At 46.8% G+C, this 22,480-nt stretch overlaps 1 protein-coding gene across 1 annotated transcript in view; it reads right to left on the bottom strand.

Moving 5' to 3' along the window:
• Nucleotides 1-22,480, bottom strand: part of STK10 (serine/threonine kinase 10) — an 83,501-nt gene that overhangs the window by 20,614 nt on the left and 40,407 nt on the right. Inside the window, 7 exon segments of the mRNA XM_038771689.1 lie at nt 6,698-7,288; nt 16,330-16,458; nt 20,152-20,234; nt 20,772-20,841; nt 20,843-20,884; nt 20,887-20,946; nt 20,948-20,987. Coding sequence (XP_038627617.1) covers nt 6,698-7,288; nt 16,330-16,458; nt 20,152-20,234; nt 20,772-20,841; nt 20,843-20,884; nt 20,887-20,946; nt 20,948-20,987 — 1,015 coding nt within the window.

Here is a 22,480-nt window from a genome sequence, read left to right as displayed (position 1 = left end):
CTTGAAAGGGAGAGAAGAAGGGGGAGGAGGCTTGAAAAGGATGTCCCTCGGGTGTTTTGGAAGACGCAGCCTGTCCAGTGGGCCCAGGAGGATGGCCAGAGATGGGGGTGTGTGTGTTTGTGAGAAGCGGGTCCAGGAGACAGGAAAATAGCATTTCCTAGTAAAAAGACCCTGGGCCTGGGAATATGAGGACCAGGGTTTTTCTTTTGTTTTCTATTTTTTATGGTATTTGTTAAGTGCTTACTATGTACCAGGCACTGTGCCAAATGCTGGGGTAGATATAATAATAATAATAATAATAATAATAATAATAATAATATAATAGTCATTCTATCTACTATGCCATGCTGCTTCCCAATAGTGCTTGTATTTACCCCAGTGCTTGGCACAGCATACCAAGCACAGAGTAAGCGCTTAATAATAATAATAATAATAATAATAATAGTATTTGCTAAGCGCTTACTATGTGCAAAGCACTGTTCTAAGCGCTGGGGGGGATACAAGGTGATCAGGTTGTCCCATTTGGGGCTCACAGTCTTAATCCCCATTTTACAGATGACGTAACTGAGGCTCAGAGAAGTTAAGTGACTTGCCCAAAGTCACACAGCTGACAAGTGGAGGAGCTGGGATTTGAACCCATGACCTCTGACTCCAAAGCCAGTGATCTTTCCACTGAGCCCCGCTGCTTCTCTAAGATAATCTGGTTGGACAAAGTCCGTGTCCCAGGTGGGGCTCGCAGTCTTAACCCCCATTTTACAGATGAAGAAACTGGGGCACAGAGAAGTTCAATCACTTGCCCAAGGTCACACAGCAGAAAAATAGAGGAGCTGGGATTAGAACCCAGGTCCTTCAGACTCCCAGCTCTCTGTGCTCTATCCACTAAGCCATGCTGCTTCTCAAACCTCAAACCCACTTGCTGGCTTGTGACCTTGGGCAAGCCATTTAATTTCTCTGTGCCTCAGTCACGTCAACTGTGAAATGGGGAATCAATATCTGTTCTCCTTTCTATTTAGACTGTGAGCCTCGTGTTGAACAGGGAATTGTGACCAGCTTGATTAACTTGTATCCTCCCCTGTGCTCAGAGCAGTGCTTGACAGAGTAACACTTAATAAATACCATTAAAAAAGTTTTTAAAAGGGAGGGAACCTGGATTGTATTTCTAGCTGTGTGAGCTTGGGCAAGTCAATTAACCTCTCTGTGCCTGTTTCTTCATCTCTAAAATGGGGAGAATAATACACCCTGTCCACTAGACTGTAAGCTCGTCCCCTAGACTGTAGGCTCACTGTGAGCGGGGAACTCTACCAACTCTTTTAAATTGAACTTTCCCAAATGCTTAGTACAGTGCTCAGCACAAAGTAAGCGCTCAATAAAGACAATTGATTAATTGATTCTCCGAAGACATAAGAGGTGGGTTCTTGCAAAGTCTTGCGTTAGAAACTTGCACTGAAGCCTTTACTCCTTACCCCACACATGCTCACGGGACATTTCTCCTGATAACAGGGCCAGCCAAAAGAACATTTCCCAATTCCCTACCAGCCTCGGAGCCAAAACGAGTGGTGGGACCATATATTATGGTAGAATTAAATATGCCTGTCTCTCGCTAGCCCACAGAGATGCTGTGAGGACAAAAATATGAGAAGCGCTTTGGAAAATGAATAAGTTATCAAAATTCAAAGTATCATTATTACACTGAAAATGCCACAGGAGGAAACGGGCTTAAATTAAAGCAGGAGAGATTCAGACAGTGAGCCCCATGTGGGAAAGGGACTGTGTTCCACCTGATTGTATTGAATCTACCCCAGCACTTAGTTCAGTGCTTGGCACAAAGTACTTAACAAATACCAGAATTACTGCTATAAGGAGAAACTTTCTGACTCCAGGAAGAACTGCTGGAGCAGATTCCCAGGAGAAGCTGCCACGTCTCTGTGCCCGGAGACCTTTAAAAATTAAGATTGCCTGGATAAGGGAACGTGCCTTCTAACACTTTTATATTGTACTCTCCCAAGGCGCTTAGTACCGTGCTCTGCACACAGGAAGTGCTCGATAAATACCACTGATCAATTGATTGGAGGCAGGGGAATGAACCAGTGACCTTCTTGGGGCCACTTAATAATAATAATGCTGGTATTTGTTAAGTGCTTACTATGTGCAGAGCACTGTTCTAAGTGCTGGGGTAGATACAAGGTAATCAGGTTGTCCCACAAGGGGCTCACAGTCTTCATCCCCATTTTACAGATGAGGGAACTGAGGCCCAGAGAAGGGAAGTGACTTGCCTAAAGTCACACAGCTGACAAGTGGCGGAGCCGGGATTTGAACCCATGACCTCTGACTCCAAAGCCCGTGCTCTTTCCACTGAGCCACACTGCTTCCACACTTCTAGCTGTAGAACTCCAGGAAACTCCAGAAGGTTGAGGGCTGTGGAAGGGGAACTAAATCCTGACTCTGGTCCTTTGTAAGAGCCCATTCCGGCCCCTGGGCCTGGAATGCCCTCCCTCTGCCCATCTGCCAAGCTAGCTCTCTTCCTCCCTTCAAGGCCCTACTGAGAGCTCACCTCCTCCAGGAGGGCTTCCCAGACTGAGCCGCTTCCTTCGTCTCCCCCTCGTCCCCCTCTCCATCCCCCCCACCTTACCTCCTTCTCTTCCCCACAGCACCTGTATATATGTATGTACATATTTATTACTCTATTTATTTATTTATTTTAATTGTACATATCTATTCTATTCATTTTATTTTGTTAGTATGTTCGGTTTTGTTCTCTGTTGCCCCCTTTTAGACTGTGAGCCCACTGTTGGGTAGGGACTGTCTCTATATGTTGCCAACTTGTACTCCCCAAGCGCTTAGTATAGTGCTCTGCACACAGTAAGCGCTCAATAAATACGATTAATTGATTGATTATTTACATTTTACCCTAAAGAGAGAGACTGACTGCCACCATCTCTTCTCAGGAGGCTAGAGGCTGACTTCCAGGATCTCTTCCAAGGACCCGGGGGAGTTTCAGGATCAGGACAACAGAAGACAGACAGAGAAAACCCAGGAGAAGTCCCAGGCTCACCATTCTCTGGGGCCCCTCCTCCCCCTCTCTATCCCCCCGCCTTACCTCCTTCCCTACCCCACAGCACCTGTATATATGTTTGTACATATTTATTACTCTATTTATTTATTTCACTTGTACATATCTATTTATTTTATTTGGTTAATATGTTTTGTTTTGTTCTCTGTCTCCCCCTTCTAGACTGTGAGCCCACTGTTGGGTAGGGACCGTCTCTATATGTTGCCAGCTTGTACTTCCCAAGCGCTTAGTACAGTGCCCTGCACACAGTAAGCGCTCAATAAATACGATTGATTGATTGATTGATCAGACGGAATTGAAGCTGGGCAGGCAGAAAGAGAAAACTATTGTTAAAGAAATTAAAGGTTCTCCTGCTCCCCCTGCTGTCCCTCTGATAGGACCAAAAGGGAAAAAAAATATTTCAATTTCGCAACTTGGACGCAAGCAGGAGGCTACCAAGAACACCCTCCCTCCGGCACCCCAAAAATTAAATAAAATCCCTCCCACCCGCAGAACTGCAACGGCTGACCTGAAAGGACTTGGCAAACATCAACCAAAAACAGAGGCAGCAGCATGACCAAGTGGAAAGAGCACGGGCCTAGGAGCTGGAAGACCTAGTCTAATTCCGGCTCTACTCCTTGCTGTGCAACTTTGGGCAAGTCACTTATGTGGGCCTCAGTTAATTCATCTGTAAAATGGGGATTAAGACTGTGAGCCCCATGTAGGACAGGGACTGTGTTCAACCTGATTATCTTGTATCTATCCTAGCATTCATTCATTCAATCGTATTTATTGAGCGCTTACTGTGTGCAGAGCACTGTACTACGCGCTTGGGAAGTACAAGCTAGCAATCAGGTGCCTGGCACATAGCAAGCACTTAGAAAGCACCATTTAAAAACGAAACAAACAAAAAAATCACCACTCCCCTGTCTGGGCTTCCCTTCCCTTTTGGTTTCAGATCTAATCAGCAGTCCATCAGTTCCTTTGGAAGGCAACATCTCCTTGTCTGGCACAAGGGCCCTTGCTCCACAATCACACCCATGTTGAGGCTATTGACTAGATACCTGAGAAAGTCAATGCACGGTTGAGGGGGTGAGGGGGTAGGTGGACCCTCAGTGGGTTGAACTCACTGTCTTCCCCAAGAGAAGCAGTGTGACCTAGTGGGAAGCACATGGGCCTCGGAGTCAGAAGGACCTGGGTTCTAATCCCAGCTTCGCCACTTGTCTGCTGTGTGACCCTGGGCAAGTCACTTAACTTCTCTCAGCCTCAATTACCTCACCTGTAAAATGAAGCAGCGTGGCTCAGTGGAAAGAGCCCAGGCTTTGGAGTCAGAGGTCATGGGTTCGAATCCCAGCTCTGCCACATGTCTGCTGTGTGACCTCGGGCAAGTCATTTAATTTCTCTGAGCCTCAGTTACCTCATCTGTAAATGGGGATTGACTGTGAGCCCCACGTGGGACAACCTGATCATGTTATAGCCCCCCAGCGCTTAGAACAGTGCTTTGCACATAGTAAGCGCTTAACAAATGCCATCATTATTATTATTATATTATTAAGACAGTTAGCCCCATGTGAGACAAAAGTGGCTTGGGTCATTGTTTTTTCACTGAAATCCACCCAACCGCCTCCTCCAAGGTCTCTGCCTGCATCTGGGAGCTGTGGGGAAAGTTCCCGGGAGACAAAAACATCCCAGAGGCTGCCTTCCCGGGGCAGGAGGCCGGCCTTTAATTCTTTCCTGCTTCAACCCTCAGCTGAGGGGGTTAATCCAGACTTTAGGATGAACATGCTCTGGGAATGTCACCAATCTGCATTCACCAGACACTCACTGATTCCCTGTCCCCCGACCACCACCAGGGCCAGAAGTGGGGAAACAACCGTACCAAGATTATTATTTACTACTACATTTTAGTCTCCCAAGTGCTTAGTACAGTGCTCTATACCCATGAAACGCTCAATAAATACGAATGACTGACTGACAAGACTGAACGAATGACTGACGGGAAGCAGCGTGGCTTAGTGGAAAGAGCCCGGGCTTGGGAGTCAGACGTCATGGGTTCTAACCCCAGCTCCATCACTTGTCAGCTGTGTCACTTTGGGCAAGTTGCTTAACTTCTCTGGGCCTCCATTCCCTCATCTGTAAAATGGGGATTAAGACTGTGAGCCCCACGTGGGACAACCTGATTACCTTGTATCTACCCCTGCGCTTAGAACAGTGCTTGGTACACAGTAAGCGCTTAACAAATATTATTATTATCATCATTATTATTATTATTATCCGATTTGGAGCAGGAGGAACACTCTTGGACACTAGAGCACCTTAAAAACACTCCCAGCAGGGACGCTGGCAATAAAGGATGGAGGCCTTACCTCCCTTCATTGTGGCAGGGACCTACAGGCTGGCTGGGTGCCCAGGCTCCAGGCTGACCAGCCTTCCAAAGTGCCCACCTCAAACTGGCACAAATTCCAGGAGTCCCTATGGGAAAATGAATGCCCAAGGAGACTCTGGAACTTCCTTTTGTGCTCCTGCAGTTCCCCAGACTAACAGCTGACCTGGTCTTTCAGGGAGGGATGCAAGGGATAGCTAATAATAATACTAATGATGATAATGATAGCCGTGATATTTGTAAAGGGTTTATTATATGCCAAGCACTGTCCTAGCCACTGGGGTAGATATAATAAAATCAGGTTCAACCAAGTCCCTGTCTCCCATGGAGCTTACAATCCAAGGGGGAAGAATAGGTATTTCAACCCGATTTTACAGATGAGGAAACTGGGGTACAGAGAAGTGAAGTGACTTGCCCATGGTCACCCAGCAGGCAAGAGGCAGAGCTTAGATTAGAACCCAGGTCCCCTGACTCCCAGTCCTGTGTTCTTTCCATTAGACTATGCTGCTAAATTATAGCTGGTAGCTTCAGTGTTTCAGATCCGGGTACCTGAGCTATTCTGTATCCGACACTCCATAATTCCCTTCCATCACAAAGCAGGATGCTCTTTAAAGTGAGGCATATCTAAAGCTCTATAAAGCCATTTCATTTGGTGCTGCTTTTTCTTGGAGTAAACTTCTGCAGAGGATGAGATTGGTATTCTTTGAGTGCGCTTGGGAAAGTTCAATACCACAGAGTTAGTAGACATGATCCCTGCCCTCAGGGAGCTAGTGGAGGAGCTAACAACCAGTGCTTTACCCTTTTTTTAAGTGGTATTTGTGAAGCACTTACTATATGTCAGGGAGGGACTGTACTAAGCACTGGGGTAGATACAGGGTAATCAGGCTGTACACAGTCCCTGTCCCACGTGAGGCTCACAGTCTAAATCCCCATTTTACAGATGAGGTAACTGAGGCCCAGTGAAGTGAGGTCACAGAGCAGACAAGTGGCAAACTGGGATTAGAACCCAGGTCCTCTAACTGTCAGGCTTGTGCTCTTCCCACAAGACCATGCTGCTTCTCTGCTTTACTCAAAAGCCTCTGTGCTATCTTTACCTATAACACGGCCACATTTCCCACTTTAACATTATTAATACTCCAAGGGGATAGGGTCATTTTCCCTTGCCAAATTATGAAAACTCTTAACTCCATCCTGAATCCTGAGGGAGTGAGAGAGAGCTCAGACTTGGGGTAGTGATCTCTCCTTCCAAGCAGTTTGGGCCTTACCTTCAGAGACAGAGAGCCTGTTTCCCGATTCAGAGACAAGTCAGCTGACAGGGAGTCACTGTAGTCCAAGCCCTCGGAGATAGACAGGCTCCCAGAATCCGAGTTCCTCTTGGATTTGCTGACAGTAGACTGAGACGGACATTCCAGGCTGCCATTGGGAATTTTTTCCCCCACTAGGCTTTCGAACAGGCTGCTGTGGGGCCGGCTGCGGGATTTTTGTGGGCCTTGGCTTGGGGTTGGGTCCCCATTTTTGCCTGGGGGATTGGTGATGTTTCCCTCCTGTGCCGACTGAGCCTTAGGGTCCAGCAATGCTGGGGGTGAACTGTTTTCTCCCAGCCCTTGGGGTCTGGGCCCATCTGGCATGTCCTGAATCCCACTCAAGGCCGAGTTGCCTGTGGACTGGGGGGAATTGTCATTCCTGGCCTTGCTGATGCTGACCCCTCCATCTGAAAGCTTGTCCTTGGGGTTGTCCGCGGCATCCTGGGGCCTGTCGGGCATTGCTGGTAGTGGGCACGCTGGCTCCGTAGGTTTCTCTTCTTCAAAACTCAGCTGGCTCGCTTCAGATGGGTCCCGTTTGTGGGTTCCAGGGGGCTTAAAAAAATGGAGACACAGAAATCTATTACACTACAGTTAGAGAGAAAGAGAGAGAGAAAAGAGAGGAAGAGAAGAAAGAAAAAAGGGAGAGAGAAAGAACAGAGATAAAAAAGAAAGTGAGAGAGAAAGAGAGAGAAGAGAACACACACACCAAGATAAGTTCAAGAACCAGTGGTACCCAGAATTGGCACCAGCTAAACTCTGAGCTCTTGGCCTCCCAATTAGAATAATAATAATAATAATGGTATTTGTTAAGCACTTACTATGTGCAAAGCACTGCTCTAAGCACTGGGGGGGGGACTACAAGATGATCAGGTTGTCCCACGTGGGGCTCACAGTCTTAATCCCCATTTTACAGATGAGGTAACTGAGGCACAGAGAAGTGAAGTGACTGGCCCAAAGTCACACAGCTGACAAGTGGTGGAGCCAGGATTAAAACCCATAACATCTGACTCCCAAGCCCGGCCTCTTTCCACTAAGCCACGCTGTTTCAATCTGCTAGAAAGCCAAGGTACAGGTGTGGGCTTGCCCAATATAGGCCTCTCCTTTGGCGGTCAGAGCTAATCAGCATGGCAATATCTTACTTTGAATGAGGGGTTTGTTCCTGGAAATATTAGAAACAATCTGAAGTAAATTCGAATTTTCCATTAGACCTGATAATCAAAGGCAGGATTAGCATTATACACCTCGAGGACACTGCTGGTAAAATTGTCCTAAATTGTCCTGAATACAGAGGACTAGAAATTATATTACTAACACCTGCTGGTTAGTGCTCTTCATTAGTAAATACAGTGTGAGGGGAAAGAGCACTGATTGAGTTATTGTTTCCCCATAGGAGATAATGTAAATTAATCAATCAGTAGTATTTATTAAGGACCTATTGGGTGCACAGTACCTTGAAGGCAGAGATGATGATGAAAATAATAATAATAATAATAAGCCTTTACCATGTACCAAACCCTGGAATAGATACAGGTTGGATACAATCCCTGACCCAAATGGGGTTCTCAGTCTAAGGGGGAGGGAAAACATGCATTTAATCCCCATTTTACAGATGAGGAAACTGAGTTAAATTACTTGCCCAAGGTGCCACAGAGGGCAGAGCTGTGATTAAAACCCAGGTCTCCTGATTTTCAGGCTCATGATATTTCCACCAGGCAATACTGCTTCTCTACTAACTCTATTGAATTATTATTATTATTACTATTATTATTATATTGACTAAGTGCTTACTATATGCCAAGCACTTAACAAAGCACTTAGTATAGTATTATGCACAAAGTCCTCAGTAAATACCATTGGTTGATTTCAGAGCACTGTACTAAGTGCTTGGGAGAGCGCACTAGAGTTAGAAGACAGAATCCCAGTTGGCATGTGAATATTATTCCAAGAATCAAAAAATTGACCAACACAATATAAACATATTTAAAATGTGATGTTAAGCACAACGACTTTCACTATTAATTTGCTCAATCAATTAGACAAGTAAATACATGCCAACACTAAGAGAGTACGAACTTAAATAACAAATGTTAACAGGCACAACTAAAAAATAAAATTGTCCTCCCTAAGGACCCCACCCAGCCAAAAGCTTTGCAAGAACTGACCTGATGCTAACCTGAATCCAGATAGTTAACAGCCAGCTCAAGTTTTATGTTTTTTCTCTGTACGGGCAACGGTAACTTTGGTAATTGGCTTTGAGGTTCACGATGCTTTAAACTGTAACCGTTTAAAGAGTCACCTCAATGCAAAACCCAGTAGCTGTGAATTGCTGTATAGTGGCTGAGTGGTTTACTGCCTAAAATGAAAAATACATGTACACTGCTCCAGGCCCATGTGTGGCCAAACCAGGGGGCTACCTCAAAGTGCAAGAACTCTGAAGGAGATATACATCATCAGTGGTGTTTATGAGCACTTACTGTGGGCAGAGCACTGCATTAAGCAATTGGGAGACTACAACAAGCAGTGAAGCTCAGTGGAAAGAGCCTGGGCTTGGGAGTCAAGAGGTCATGGGTTCTAATCCCGGCTCCGCCACTTGTCAGCTGTATGACTCTGGGCAAGTCACTTCTCTTCTCTGTGCCTCAGAGAAGGGGGATTAAGACTCTGAGCCCCATGTGGGACAACCTGATCACCTTGTATCCCCACCAGCGCTTAGAACAGTGCTTTCCACATAGTAATAATAATCATTATTATTATTATTATTATTATTATTATTAAAACAGAGTTGGTAGTCTTGTTCACGCCCACAATGAGCTCGCAGTCTAGATATCGGCATAAAAATTCAACAGCATTATTGCAAAAAGCACTAAAGGAAGAGCACTGTAGAGGGAAGATGTTTGCATTAATAACGGTCATAATAATTATACTTGAAGTATTTGTTAAGCACTTACTGGGTGCCGAGCAAGCACCATACTACACACTGAGGTAGATACAATGCAATTTGATTAGACAGAGTACCCGACACCATGGTCTAAGGGGAAGGGACAACAGGTACGTTTATTCCCATGTTTACAGATGAGGAAATTTATGCACAGAGAAGTGAAGTGACTCATCCGAGGTCATACAGCAGGTAAGTGGTGGACCTGGGATTAAAACATAGGTTTCTTAACTCCCAGTCCGTGCTCTTCCACGAGGCCACACTGCCATTCTGTTTCAGAATCCCGTGACTAGCCACATTCCGACTGACCTGAAAGGGTTCCCCTCCCAACCCCATTTCTCCATCTTTGGCCTGGAATACAATTGCCAATGGTAATTTTGATCTCCCCATGCCAGTGCAGGAGACACATTTGGTTTGGCTGCTAGAGAAGATATTAAACAATCACATTTATTCAGCACCTACTGTGTGCAGAGCATTGTTCTAAATGCTTGGAAGAATGCAACAGAGGCTGAAAAACCAATCACCGCCGACAAAGGGCTTACAAATTAATGGGGGTGTCAATGATTTATGTTGCCACTTCATGCTGATTGACTTAAATTACTTCCAGTTATATCCTTCTGTGCACACAATTATTTGTACATCATTTTTGTCCGGGTCTCCCCCATTAAAATGCGAGCTCCTTGAGGGCAGGCAACGTGTGTTTTGCTTTTGTTGTTCCTCCCCCAAGCACTTAGTGGACTGTTTCACAGTCCGTAGGCTTTCAGTACATACCACCCCTTGAGATGACTGGATGTCCAGAAGGGGAACCATCGCACAGGTCATCCGAGTGTCCCAGGGTCATCAGCACAAACAGAATCCTTGGCTGGATGGACCATGGCTCTGACCAAGTGAGTATTCTTATGGATAGCCTGTACACTCCGTCCTTCCTCACTGTCCACATGGGCAGAAATTCTGGCCATCACCGCCTCCTTTCTCCAGAGAACTTGAAATAATTTGCAAACATCTCCGCTTTTCAGGCGCTCTCACCCAGGTCCGTTACACTGTGGATTTGTAAGTGTTTGTCCATCTGTACGATGTGTTCTCCATACGCACAGCCTGCTCCCGGGACCTCCACACTATTTACCAAGGACTCTTCTTTATCTCCGCTGGATAGCATCCCCTCCCCGCCCCCACGAACCCTGCCTGCTTAGTCCACTCTGTAAATATGAAAGTGCTTATCCATCTGGCCATTTCTTGCTGTCTCAGACTCTCGTTGAATAGAGCACGGGCCTGAGAGTAAGAAGGAGCTGGGTTCTGGTCCTGGCTCCGCCACTTGTCTGCTGGGTGACCTTAGGCAAGTCGCTTCACTTCTCTGTGCCTCAGTTACCTCATCTGGAAAATGGGTTTTAAGCCTATGAACCCCATGTGGGACATGGACTGTGTCCAACCTGATGAGCTTGTATCTACCCCAGTGCTAAGAACTGTGCCTGGCATGTAGTAAATACTTAAATACCACGAAAAAAAAGATCATCAGGACAAGACACAGCACCAACTGAGTGAAGCAGTCTAGTAAGCACTTGGGAGAGCACAAGAGAAGTGAGACCCATGATCACAGCCTTTTGGGAACTTACTACCAAATAGGATGGACAGTCAGATAAAAATTATTCTCAAATAGTGGGAACTGGAGGAAAAACAACATAAGCAGGAAAGGAAATCAGAAGGAAACAAATGAAGACAAAATTGCATGTATGAATATACAAATATATGTAGGTACATAAGTGTTAGCAAAAGGAATAAATAGGTGCCTAAAGTAGGGGTTGGGCTGATGTGACTTGGGTGTTGTGAATAAGGGAAGGTTTCCAGGAGGAGGTGAGATCTTAGGAGGGTTTTGAAGATGGAGAGAGCCGTGGCTTGGCACATATTTGTACAATGGGAGGTCTAGGCTGGAGAAACAGTTCTAGAAGGGGTCAGAGATGGGACAGTCAAGAGTAAGACACAATTAGAAGGTGATCTGACAAGGACTCAAGAGTGCTAGTTGGAAAGTAGCAGGTGAAGAGATCTGCTAATATATGATGGAGAAACTTGGTGGATCAGTCAATCGATCATATTTATTGAGCGATTACTGTGTGCCAAACACCGTACAAAGCGCTTGGGAAAGTAAAATATTCCCTGCCCACAAGGAGCTTACAGTCTAGAGGAATGGAGAGTCCCCCTCTAGACTGAACTCGTGGGCAAAGAATGTGTCCCTTGTTGTAGTTTACTCGCCCAAGTGCTAAGTACAGTGCTTTGCACCCAGTCATCGCTCAATAAATATGAATGAATGAATGAGAGTTTAGAAACCAAGAATAAGGCATTTCTGCTTTCTGCCTGTTAGTAGACTGCAGATTTAAACATTCTTATTATGTAAAAATAAAGACTGTAGATATAAATATTCTTTTGGTCTACCATTTCCCCTCTCCCTAACTGACTTTAGTGTCTGCCTCCTTCCAGAAGACTGTAAGGTCCTTGCATTGTCTTTTCCCAAGCACTTAGTACAGTGCTTTACATGTAGTAAGCACTCAATAAATAAACTCGGAGTCGGTTCTAATCCCTGCTCGGCCACTTGTCTGTGTGTGACCTTGGGTAAGTCACATAATTTCTCTATGCCTCAGTAACCTCATCTTTAATATGGGGCTTAAGACTTCAAGCCCTGTGTGGGGACAAGGACTGTGTCCAACCTGATCAGCTTATCAGGTACCCCAGTACTTAGAGTAGTACCTGGCACATAGTTAGCGCTTAACAAATGCCATGACAAATAATAAATACTGTTGATTGACTGTAGAGGGGCGAAAGTGGAGGAAGAGAGTCCAGTGCTACCCATTTGGGTCAAGAAACGGGCAGTTCTAGGAGAGTAAGGGCTTAGCATAGAGCTCTGCAAATAGTAAGTGCTCACTAAATACCACTGGTGATGTAGTGGAGGAAGAATTGGCAGGATAGAACAGTTTGAATAAATGTGAGCACCAAAAGGCTTCTGGGTGGTGGGCTTCTGGACAAGTAGGAGAGCAGTTTTACAACAGAGATGGGAAAGTTAGGCAATGGAATGGGCTTCCGAGAGCAGATGAGAGGTTTGGTTCAAGACTTCAGTTTGAAGTGCGGGCAGGGCAACCAAGTGGAAAGAGATTGGAAAGAGATGAACTGGAGGTAAGAAGAAATGTGGGACTGTAGATAAGGTGAGAAGTCGGGGTTGGAGAGTCATCGGCCTAGAGCTGGTAGCTACAGCCAAATGAGAGAGAGAGGGTCCAGAGAGAGGAATAGGGGGCCCAGCACGGAGTCTTACAGATTGCCCACAGTGAGGGGAGGAGAGACAGAAGAGGAGACAGAGAATGAGACTAGTAAGAGTTTAATAAACAGGGCAGGGAACATGCCTGCTAATTTTGTGGTACTGTACTCTCCCGAAGCTGTGTAGCCTAATGGATAGAACACAGGCTGGAGAGTCAGAAGGACCTGGGTTCTAATCCCAGCTCCGCCACTTGTCTGCTGTGTGACCTTGGGCAAGTCACTTAACTTCTGTGTACCTCAGTTACCTCATCTGTAAAATGAGGATTAAGACTGCAAGCCCAATGTTGGGCAGGGACTATGTCCAACCCAATTTGCTTATATCTATCCCAGCATTTAGTACAGTGCCTGGCAAAGAGAAAGTGCTTAACAAATACCGCTATTATTATTATTACTATCGTTGTTACAGTTCTCTGAACACAATACGTGCTCAATAAATACCACTGCATGATGATAACGAGACTGAGAAGGAGCAGCCAGAAAGTGAGGAGAACCAGAAGAGAGTGGTGATGGAGTAACCAAAGTTTGAAATATTTCAAAGAGGAGACAAGGGTCCATGGTAAGGCAGGAGAGAGGCCAAGGAGGATTAGGGCTGATGACTCGGTCTAAATTTTGGGAATTTAAGACATCATCTGAGGGCATTTTTCAAACTTAGCTCCCAGAGTGCATGTTCTCTTATTTCACCCTTCCTTATGCCATCATCCCAAACTCTATCCTGCCTAGGGATCTTGGCCTGAGACTTGATCCTGGGAATTCCACTGCAGCTCATACATTCTCCACCTTTTCTTTCAGACACTGCCCAGAACTCAGGTTGGAGCTGATCGGGAAAGAACCTGCATTGTACCTAGCACAAAGGATCCAACTCTTATCATTGCCATTGTGTGCAGCTCTAATGTACTGGGTTGCAGAAAGGGTTGAATTCTCGCAGATACATGCCAACTTCTCTGGGTTGAACAGAGGTTCTTTCAGACCTGAATGGAACCAAACCCTCATACTTCCTGAGAGTATAAAACTGGTTTACTGACAGCATTCAGTCACATCCTGGGATGGTAGAAAGCCCAGAACCGGGCCCTCTAAATGCCATTCTCTCTGAAGGGGGAGAGACAACAGAGCTACGCTGAGCTCTGCACTTTGGGGATTGACAGAAAGAACAAGCACAATCTCTCCTCTTGAGGGGCTGACAGTGTGATGGGGAGGAGGCAAGATGCCAACATGAGTACTGGGGGAGGTAAAAGACACATATTCTTTCCTCAAGAGGATGACAGTCTGACAGAAAGAGACAGGACACATATATGCACATCCACCATACTGTGGAGGAGAGGAAGACACAGTTTCTATCTTAGTGGGTCTGAAAGTTTGATGGAGAACTCTCTCTCTCTCCCTCTCTCTCTCTCTCCTGAGTGCTAGCGAGGGATAGAGGAAGGAGAAGACCAGTTCTTGCACCCGATGGGCTGGCAGGGTGATGAATAATGCAGAGTGTCTCTTGCCACAGACCAGTGCTTTCTAATGTCTGTGCTCTCACTCTTGCCTGGGATATATTTATGCTTTTACGCCTATTGTCCCTCATTAGTCTGAAAGTTGATGTCCGATTCCCACCTGCGTTCTCTTTCCCAGTGTTTAGTACAGTGCTCTGTGCACAGTAAGCACTATTTATTTATAAGTCCTTTTATTACCACTACTAAGTAGAGGCATGTCTGGGGCTAGAAGGTCAGTGGAGAAGGTTTCTGATCCAGGAACCAGTGTGCTTTGTGGTGGGCAAGTGTGGGCAGAAATCGTGGAAAATGGCTGGCTGGAGTGGAAGGGGCAGATTGCAGTTTCCCCAGTAACTGCCTGCCGATCTTCTTGTGGAAAGGCACACCACTGGCCCGATAATTACTACTAATGATAATACTGGTATTTGTTACGCACTTGCAATGTGCCAAGTACTGTACTAAGCTCTGGGGTAGATGCAAGTTAATCAGGCCCCACAAGGGGCTCACAATCTAAGTAGGAAAGAGAATAGGGACTGAATCCCTATTTAGTAGATGAGGGAACTGAGGCACAGAGAAGCTAAGTAACTTCCCCAGAGTCATGCAGCATGTAAGTGCAGGGAGCTAGGATTAGAACCTAGGTCTTCTGACTCAAGGGGCCCGTGCTCTATCTACTAGGCAACACTGCTTCTCTGCAGTTAGCCCTGTGGCAGTAACTGGGTTTTATAAATAACAGCCTCACCTGCGCTTTGTAGTGTGCTAGACCACTGCCTCATTTGCCCCAGCGGGAACATGGTTGGCAGAATGAAGGAAGCGTGAGTCGTGCCATGCAATCAATCATATTTATTGAGCACTTACTGTGTGCAAGGCACTGTACTAAGTACTTGGGAGAGTACAACACTCAAACCACTAGCTCTCTAACCAGGTCCTATCGTGGCGGGTTCTTGGTCTGACGTCTTTGTGTGACTGGCCTGTGACTTTTCTGCCGTGCCCGATGAGAGTCTCTGCTATGAGACTGAGAGCTCGTCAAAAATCAAAGACTGTCCTTTGTGTGCTCTGGAAGCAGTCTGTACAGTGCTCTAAGGCAGATAACCCTCAATAACCACCGTTGAGACTGCTGGACACACAAATACATTGTAATAATAATAAAAATGGCATTTATTAAGCACTTATTATGTGCAAAGCACTGTTCTAAGCGCTAGGAGGTGGATGAGGAGGGACAGAATGAAGTCTCTGGTCTCTGCCTGAGGGACAAAACGGCAGGCACCCACTTAGACATGCACACAACAGAGTCATATGAACAACACACTGCAGATAAGCAGAGACAGACATGTTTGCTGAGAGAGCCGCAGAATGATGCGAGTGTGGCAGAGATTCAAAGGATTCAAGGAGAAGACGGATTTGGAGTGGCAGAGGGAAGTAGAGGGAAAAGGGCCCTGAGATAGGTCAAAAGTCGGGGAGAGGGAGCTGTGTGCAGTGGCGGGGCTGAACAGAGGACCAACAGATGAGGATGCATGAGGGTAGTTGGTGATGGGTGGGAAGTAAGAGCAGCAGCAGCAACAGATTGAGGATTTACTGGGCGCTTGGGAAGCGACACATTCTCTGCCCACAAGGTGCTTACACTCTGACAGAGGAGATAAGCATAGAGTTACTCACAGCAAAATAATCACCTAGAGCGGACAGATAGGTGTGCTGAGGATGTACATAAGACAGGAGCCAACCTGACACAATTAAAGTAACATGCTCATACATTCAAGAATTGGTCATTACTGCGTCAAGTGAGATTGCCACAAAATCAGATTGAGCCGTTGGCCGGGATTTCATTACAGCAACTGGATTGTCTGACTTTTCCCGAAAAAATCCCCCCAGGAATGGTAGAAAGCTGAACCGACGGATACCGTTTCTGACGTGTCGTCATCTTCTCCTTCTTCCCTGTTGTCTTCAATTTCCTCCATCACTTCGGCCTTCGCCTCGGCCACCAGCTCCCTCACAGCCCTGTTGCTGGAGACTGTACTGACGAAAGGGTGCTAAGGAATCAGCAAACATCATGGAATTTAGCCAGACTTCCACCACACTCCACCGCCCAAACTGGCAGGAAAGCTGCCAGAGACCAAAATGAGAAGGAGGCGGCGTTGTTTTTTAAAGAATCCTCGCTATCATCGTAGAGAGTGAACACCCGGCCTAACTACTGTTTCCCCACCCTACTCGAGCTAACGCTCTTACAAAGCCCCTGCTCCAGACAGGTGAAATTCGAAGCTGCTGTGGAGGGACAAAGACTCTGGAGGGCAAAGAAGTTTTGACAATCGCTTTGGGACGTCGGTTTCGGTGTTTTTATTCTCCTGTCACATGTGAGGTTTTTCCCTATTTCTAACCCAAATCTCTCTTGCTTTAACTAAAGTCCATTTCTGCTGCTTTGGTCCTTGACGCCTTGGACAATCCTCCCCCAAAAGATTCCCTCCTATTTGTGGAGGAAGGTGTTATGTCACCTCCCAGCATTTTCTTCTCTAGGCTAAATACCCTCAATTCCCTCTCTCACCCCACACGACAGCCAAGTGAAACCACTGGGGAGCCCCGCTGTCCTCCCACCACCCCATGAAGGAACAAAGAGCAGTGTGACCTAATCGACTGAGTACGGGCTTGGGAGTTAAAAGGACCTGGGTTCTAATCCTGACTCCGCCACTTGTCTGCTGTGTGACCTTGGGCATATCACTTAACTTCTCTGTGTCTCAAGTTATCTCACCAGTAAAAAGGGGACTAAGACTGTGAGCCTCATGTGGGTCAGGGACTGTGTCCAACCTGATTAGCTTATATCTACCCCAGCCCACTGTTGGGTAGGGACCGTCTCTATAGGTTGCCAACCTGTACTTCCCAAGTGCTTAGTACAGTGCTCTGCACACAGTAAGCGCTCAATAAATACGATTGAATGAATGAATGAATGAACATATGTGCCTGGCACGTGGTAAATGCTTAGCAAATACCATAAAAAAAAAAAAATCCCAACATGCCCGGCACCTTCATGTCTGCCCTTTAAACTCTAAGCTTGTTGGGCAGGGAATGTGTCTGCTAATTCTGCTGTAATATACCCTCCCAAGTGCTCAGTGCAGTGCTCTCCTCATAGTAAGCATTCAATTAATATCATTGATTAATTGACTGACTGATTGCCAGGGATTTAAACTGCGGCAGCACATCCCTCCGTCTCCTCCCACCCACTGGCATGTTGAGCAGAAACCATCGGGATCCTCCACTACCCTCCCATCGTGCCACCCAAGTCACCGCTCCCCGACTTGCCCTGCCCCCATGGAACCTTGAGAGATTCGACTGCCGTACTGTACTCTCCAAGTGCTTAGTACAGTGCTCAGCACACAGAAAGTGCTCAAGGAAATATGACTGAATGAATCAGTGAAATTCAAGCTAAAATGGCACACCACCTCTGCAAATTTGGGATTCTGGGGGAGCTGTGTCTCTGTATTTACATTGCCTTCTCCTTTCCTGTTGTGCTTGTCTCCGATCTCCTTCTCCTTAAATTGCGAGAACTTGGAGGGCCAGGAATCATATCCAATTCTCACTCCACGTATTCTTCACCAGCACTCTGTACAGTGCTTTGCATGCACTGGGGTGCTTAATAAATACTGTACTTTTCATCTGCCCTCAAGATTCATTTTCCTTTCACTTTAATCATTTTTATTGCTCTTCTCTGGAATCTCGCCAACGTTTCCTAATCCTGTTTTAAAGCCTTCTTCTGACATTATCATTCGCATTTGAGAGCCAACTTTTTGGCAGGGGCACAGCAGACGAGAATAGTTGAATCTTTCCATTTCATATTCCAGCCATCCAAATCAGTTACAGGTCTGCTTCATTAGTAACAAAAGAACAACCACTCTAGACCTTAAGCTCGTTAAGGGCAGGGAATGTGTCTGCTAATTCTGTCGTACTGTACTCTCCCTAAGTGCTTAGTACGGTGCTCTGCACATAGTAAGCGCTCAATAAATTCCATCGATTGATCAACTGATTTAATTGATTGCTTTGTGGTCCACTGAGAGATCTGGAGGCCCAGGGCAGACCAATACGTGCCAGAGGTGGAAAGGAATGGGGATTTCTACCCCTAGGTACTTTTCAGGGCTTTAATATTCCCACTTTACATCCCCTAACTGCCTCTTCAGCTCTTTCCAAACCACCTAACCACTTAAATACTCACAGCCCTCGGTAACATTAAGTACACATCTTTAAAACTCTATTACTTTCTCCCCCCTGTAATTTATTTTTTATTATCTGTCTCGCCGGCTAAACTGTAAACTCCATGAAGGCAGGGATCATGTCTACTGATTCAACTGTACTCTCCCAAGCACTTAGTACAGTGCTCTGCCCAGAGTAGGTGCTCAAAAAATACTATTGATGGATTGACAGTATAAAAGTGCTCAATAAATACAATTAAGGGTCTTTTTTGTTTTGAATAGTGCTCCAACACCAACTGAAAGGATCTTTCTTTCCAGTTTTACCCCAACAATAACCCCATGGGCATGTGGCAACCAAGGAGAGACCGACATAGACTGTGAGCCCGATGTGGGCAGGGACTGTCTGTCTTTGTTGCTGAATTGTACTTTCCAAGTGTTTACCCACAGTGCTCTGCACACAGTAAGCGCGCTCAATAAAGGCGATTGAATGAATGAATAAGTGCCCTACAGTGAGCTCATTCCCGGATGATACGACTCCATAGGCACCCCTAAGGTCTGAAAAGGAAAACTCAACCCCTGAAATGCCCATCTCCTGGACAGTGGAGAAACTCTGGGTGGCTCGCCTGTTTGTTAACGAGCTTAAGGCAGACTTGGGTGGGTTCCCTAAAGCACATGTTGTGTAACCACATATGTGCACTCCAGGGTCAAGCGAAGGGGTCAAATAGTTGTAACAGCGGTTGCAGTCGAGGCAGAAACTCAAAAATTCACGGCACACACACATACTTTGGAAATCCCAGCATTTCATAACAAGCATCACCTCACATGTGCCATACATTTGGTCAGCTGAATTTCAATAAACCCAGCCCTGCTCCAGCTGGGACCTGGGGCCTCAGCACCATCACGTGGAATCCAGGACACTCCCTGGTGACAAGCTGCGAGTGCAGATAGGGGAAGACCAGGGCCAGTTAATCTTGGCCCTCAGCTGCTCGGAAAATGAGGCCGCTGTGTGCAGACTCTGGGGCTGCAGGCGGAGGGGGCGGGGGCAGGCGAGTACACACCTTCTGTGGACCGATTAGGAGTGGGGACATTGTTTCAAAATCTTTTCTGGGAACTAAGCCACAGTGCAGCAGGATTCCTCACCATGACTACAATGGGCAGCGCTCAGCCAAGGATCCGGGTAGAAAAGGCTTTTCCTTCTCCCCCAGATCTAGCCCAGCTGGGCCCCACAGTTCCAATGTCAAGAATGTCAATGTCTTCTAGACTGTGAGCCCGCTGTTGGGTAGGGACCGTCTCTATATGTTGCCAACTTGTACTTCCCAAGCGCTTAGTACAGTGCTCTGCACACCGTAAGCGCTCAATAAATACGACTGAATGAATGAAAGATCCAGGCACTCCCCTCAGTGGTCTGGAAGGGGCACCAGGAGAGGAACGGAGGCTGGAGTGCTGGATGTTGGCAGAGTTGTGCTTTAAGATACTCGGAGCCTTCAAGGAATAAGCACCAAACAGGAGAGTTAAGGGCCCATGGGCAGGGAAGAAGAGTCTACGCACCTCCAGGAGTTGGGCGGCAGTAGGCCGTGTCTCTGGGTTCTTATCCAAAGCCACCTTCAGGAAGTCTCGGAACTTCCGCAGACCTGGGGAACGCAATCATGGCAAAAAGCTCAGAGAAGGGCCTGGAGAAGGGAGCGTGGCTTAGCGGAGAGGGCACTGGCCTAGAGAGTCAGAAGGACTTGGGTTCTAATCCTGATTCTGCCAACTGCCTTCTGTGCGACCTTGGGCAAGTCACTTTATTTCTCTGTACCTCAGCTTCCTCAACTATAATAATGATAATGATGGCCTTTATTAAGCGCTTACTATGCGCAAAGCACTGTTCTAAGCGCTGATGGGAATACCTGTTCTCCCTCCTATTTAGACCGTAAGGCCCACACAGGATAGGGACTGTGTCTGATCTAAGTAACCTGTACCTACCCCAGTACTTAGAATAGTGCTTGACACATAGTAACCACTTAACCTTAAGAGAAAAAGGTGGGAGTTGGGTTGCCATCGGAAATCAGCGAGTCTAGGAAGGAGGGAGTGGGTCAGATAGGAGGGGGAGATCGGGGAAGGGACATGGATGCACAAGGTCAACTGTCTGTCAACTACCCTCTTGGGCCACCCTGGAAACCCAGAGCCGGAAATTTCTCTTACCATTTGGAAGGAGAGCTGAGTCCCGGGGGGCTCAGACTTGGCGATCTTCAGCAGGCACCCTCATGGGGTTCAGCTCATGGTGAGGGGGGCTCGATCTGGGCCCATCTCAATCAGCGTGATGCCCAGGGACCAGATATCAGCCTTGTAGTCATAAGGGGTGTTCCTTCATGGTTTCGCACATCACCACCTCGGGAGCCATCCTGCAGCAAACCCACAGGGGACAAACATCCGAGAGGACTAAGCGAGGGGAGGGGGAGAATCCGACTCGAAGGGGGAAGAGAATCGCGAAAACTAACGATCGGGTTTCTCGACAAGCCCAGCAATCATTCATTCAATCATATTTATTGAGCGCTTACTGTGTGCAGAGCACTGTACTAAGCGCTTGGGAAGTACAAGTCGGCAGCTCCCAATTCCTATTAAAGTCCTTGTTGAGGCTGTGGGAGACACCCAGATTTGCACCTTTCCCTTACCAGCAAACTGGGGGATCTTTATCATATTTAGAGAAGCAGTGTGGCTCAGGGGAAAGAGCACGGGCTTGGGAGTAAGAGGTCATGAGCTCTAATCCCAGCTCCGCCACTTATTGGCTGGGTGACTTTAGGCAATTCACTTAACGTCTCTGTGCCTCAGTTACCTCATCTGTAAAATGGGGATTAAGATTGTGAGTCCCACATGGGACAACCTGATCATCTTGTATCCCCCCAGCACTTAGAACAGTGCTTTTTTTTGATGCCATTTATTAAGCACTTACTATGTACAAAGCACCGTTCTAAGCACTGGGGAGGTTACAAGGTGATCAGGTTGTCCCAAGGCGGGCTCACAGTCTTCATCTCCATTTTACAGATGAGGTAACTAAGGCACAGAGAAGTGAAGTGCCTTGCCCAAAGTCACACAGCTGACAATTGGAGGAGTCGGAATTTGAACCCATGACCTCTGACTCCAAAGCCTGTGATCTTTCCACTGAGCCACGCTGCTTCTCTGCTTTGTGCACACTAGTAAGCGCTTAAACAAATACCATCATCAGTTATTACTATTATATTTGCCATGGGCAAGGGTCTCCTATAAAACAAGGGACACTTCGTTCTGCCATAATACATGTGCTTCATACGTGCTTCAGATAGTAACACTTGTTAGGCAATTGGGGTGCCGTCATCCAGTGGCACGGGTCTGTTTGGAACACAGAATGATGCGGCAGTAGAATAAACTGTGTACATGGGCCCTGATGTCAGAAATGGTGAATATCCCAATCAATCAATGGTATATTACTGAGCATTTCACTGTGTGCAGAGCGCTGTATAAGTGGCTTGGAAGAGTACAATTCAACAGAGTTGGTACACACGGTCCCTGCTAAAGAGCGTGCAAGTTTTCCTTATTGCTGGGTCATTATCTAAGCAGTATGGTCTAGTGGGGAGAGCACTGGCCTGGGAATTAGAAAGAAACTCCCCACTCTCGGCTTCAAGGCTTCTCCATCACCTCGCCCCACCTCCTACCTCCCTTCCCTTCTCTCCTTCTCCCAGCCCAGCCCCGCACCCTCCGCTCCTCTGCTGCTGCTAACCCTCCTCACCGTCCTCGTTCTCAGCCTGTCCAACCGTTGACCCCCCCGGCCCCACGTCATCCCCCTGGGCTGGGAATGCCCTCCCTCCCCACATCCGCCAAGCTAGCTCTCTTCCTCCTTTCAAGGCCCTACTGAGAGCTC

The sequence above is a fragment of the Tachyglossus aculeatus genome, chromosome X1 (assembly GCF_015852505.1).
Source record: "Tachyglossus aculeatus isolate mTacAcu1 chromosome X1, mTacAcu1.pri, whole genome shotgun sequence".
NCBI lineage: Eukaryota > Metazoa > Chordata > Mammalia > Monotremata > Tachyglossidae > Tachyglossus > Tachyglossus aculeatus.
Note: the sequence above shows the minus strand (reverse complement) of the source record. Positions and strands in the feature narration are given on the sequence as shown.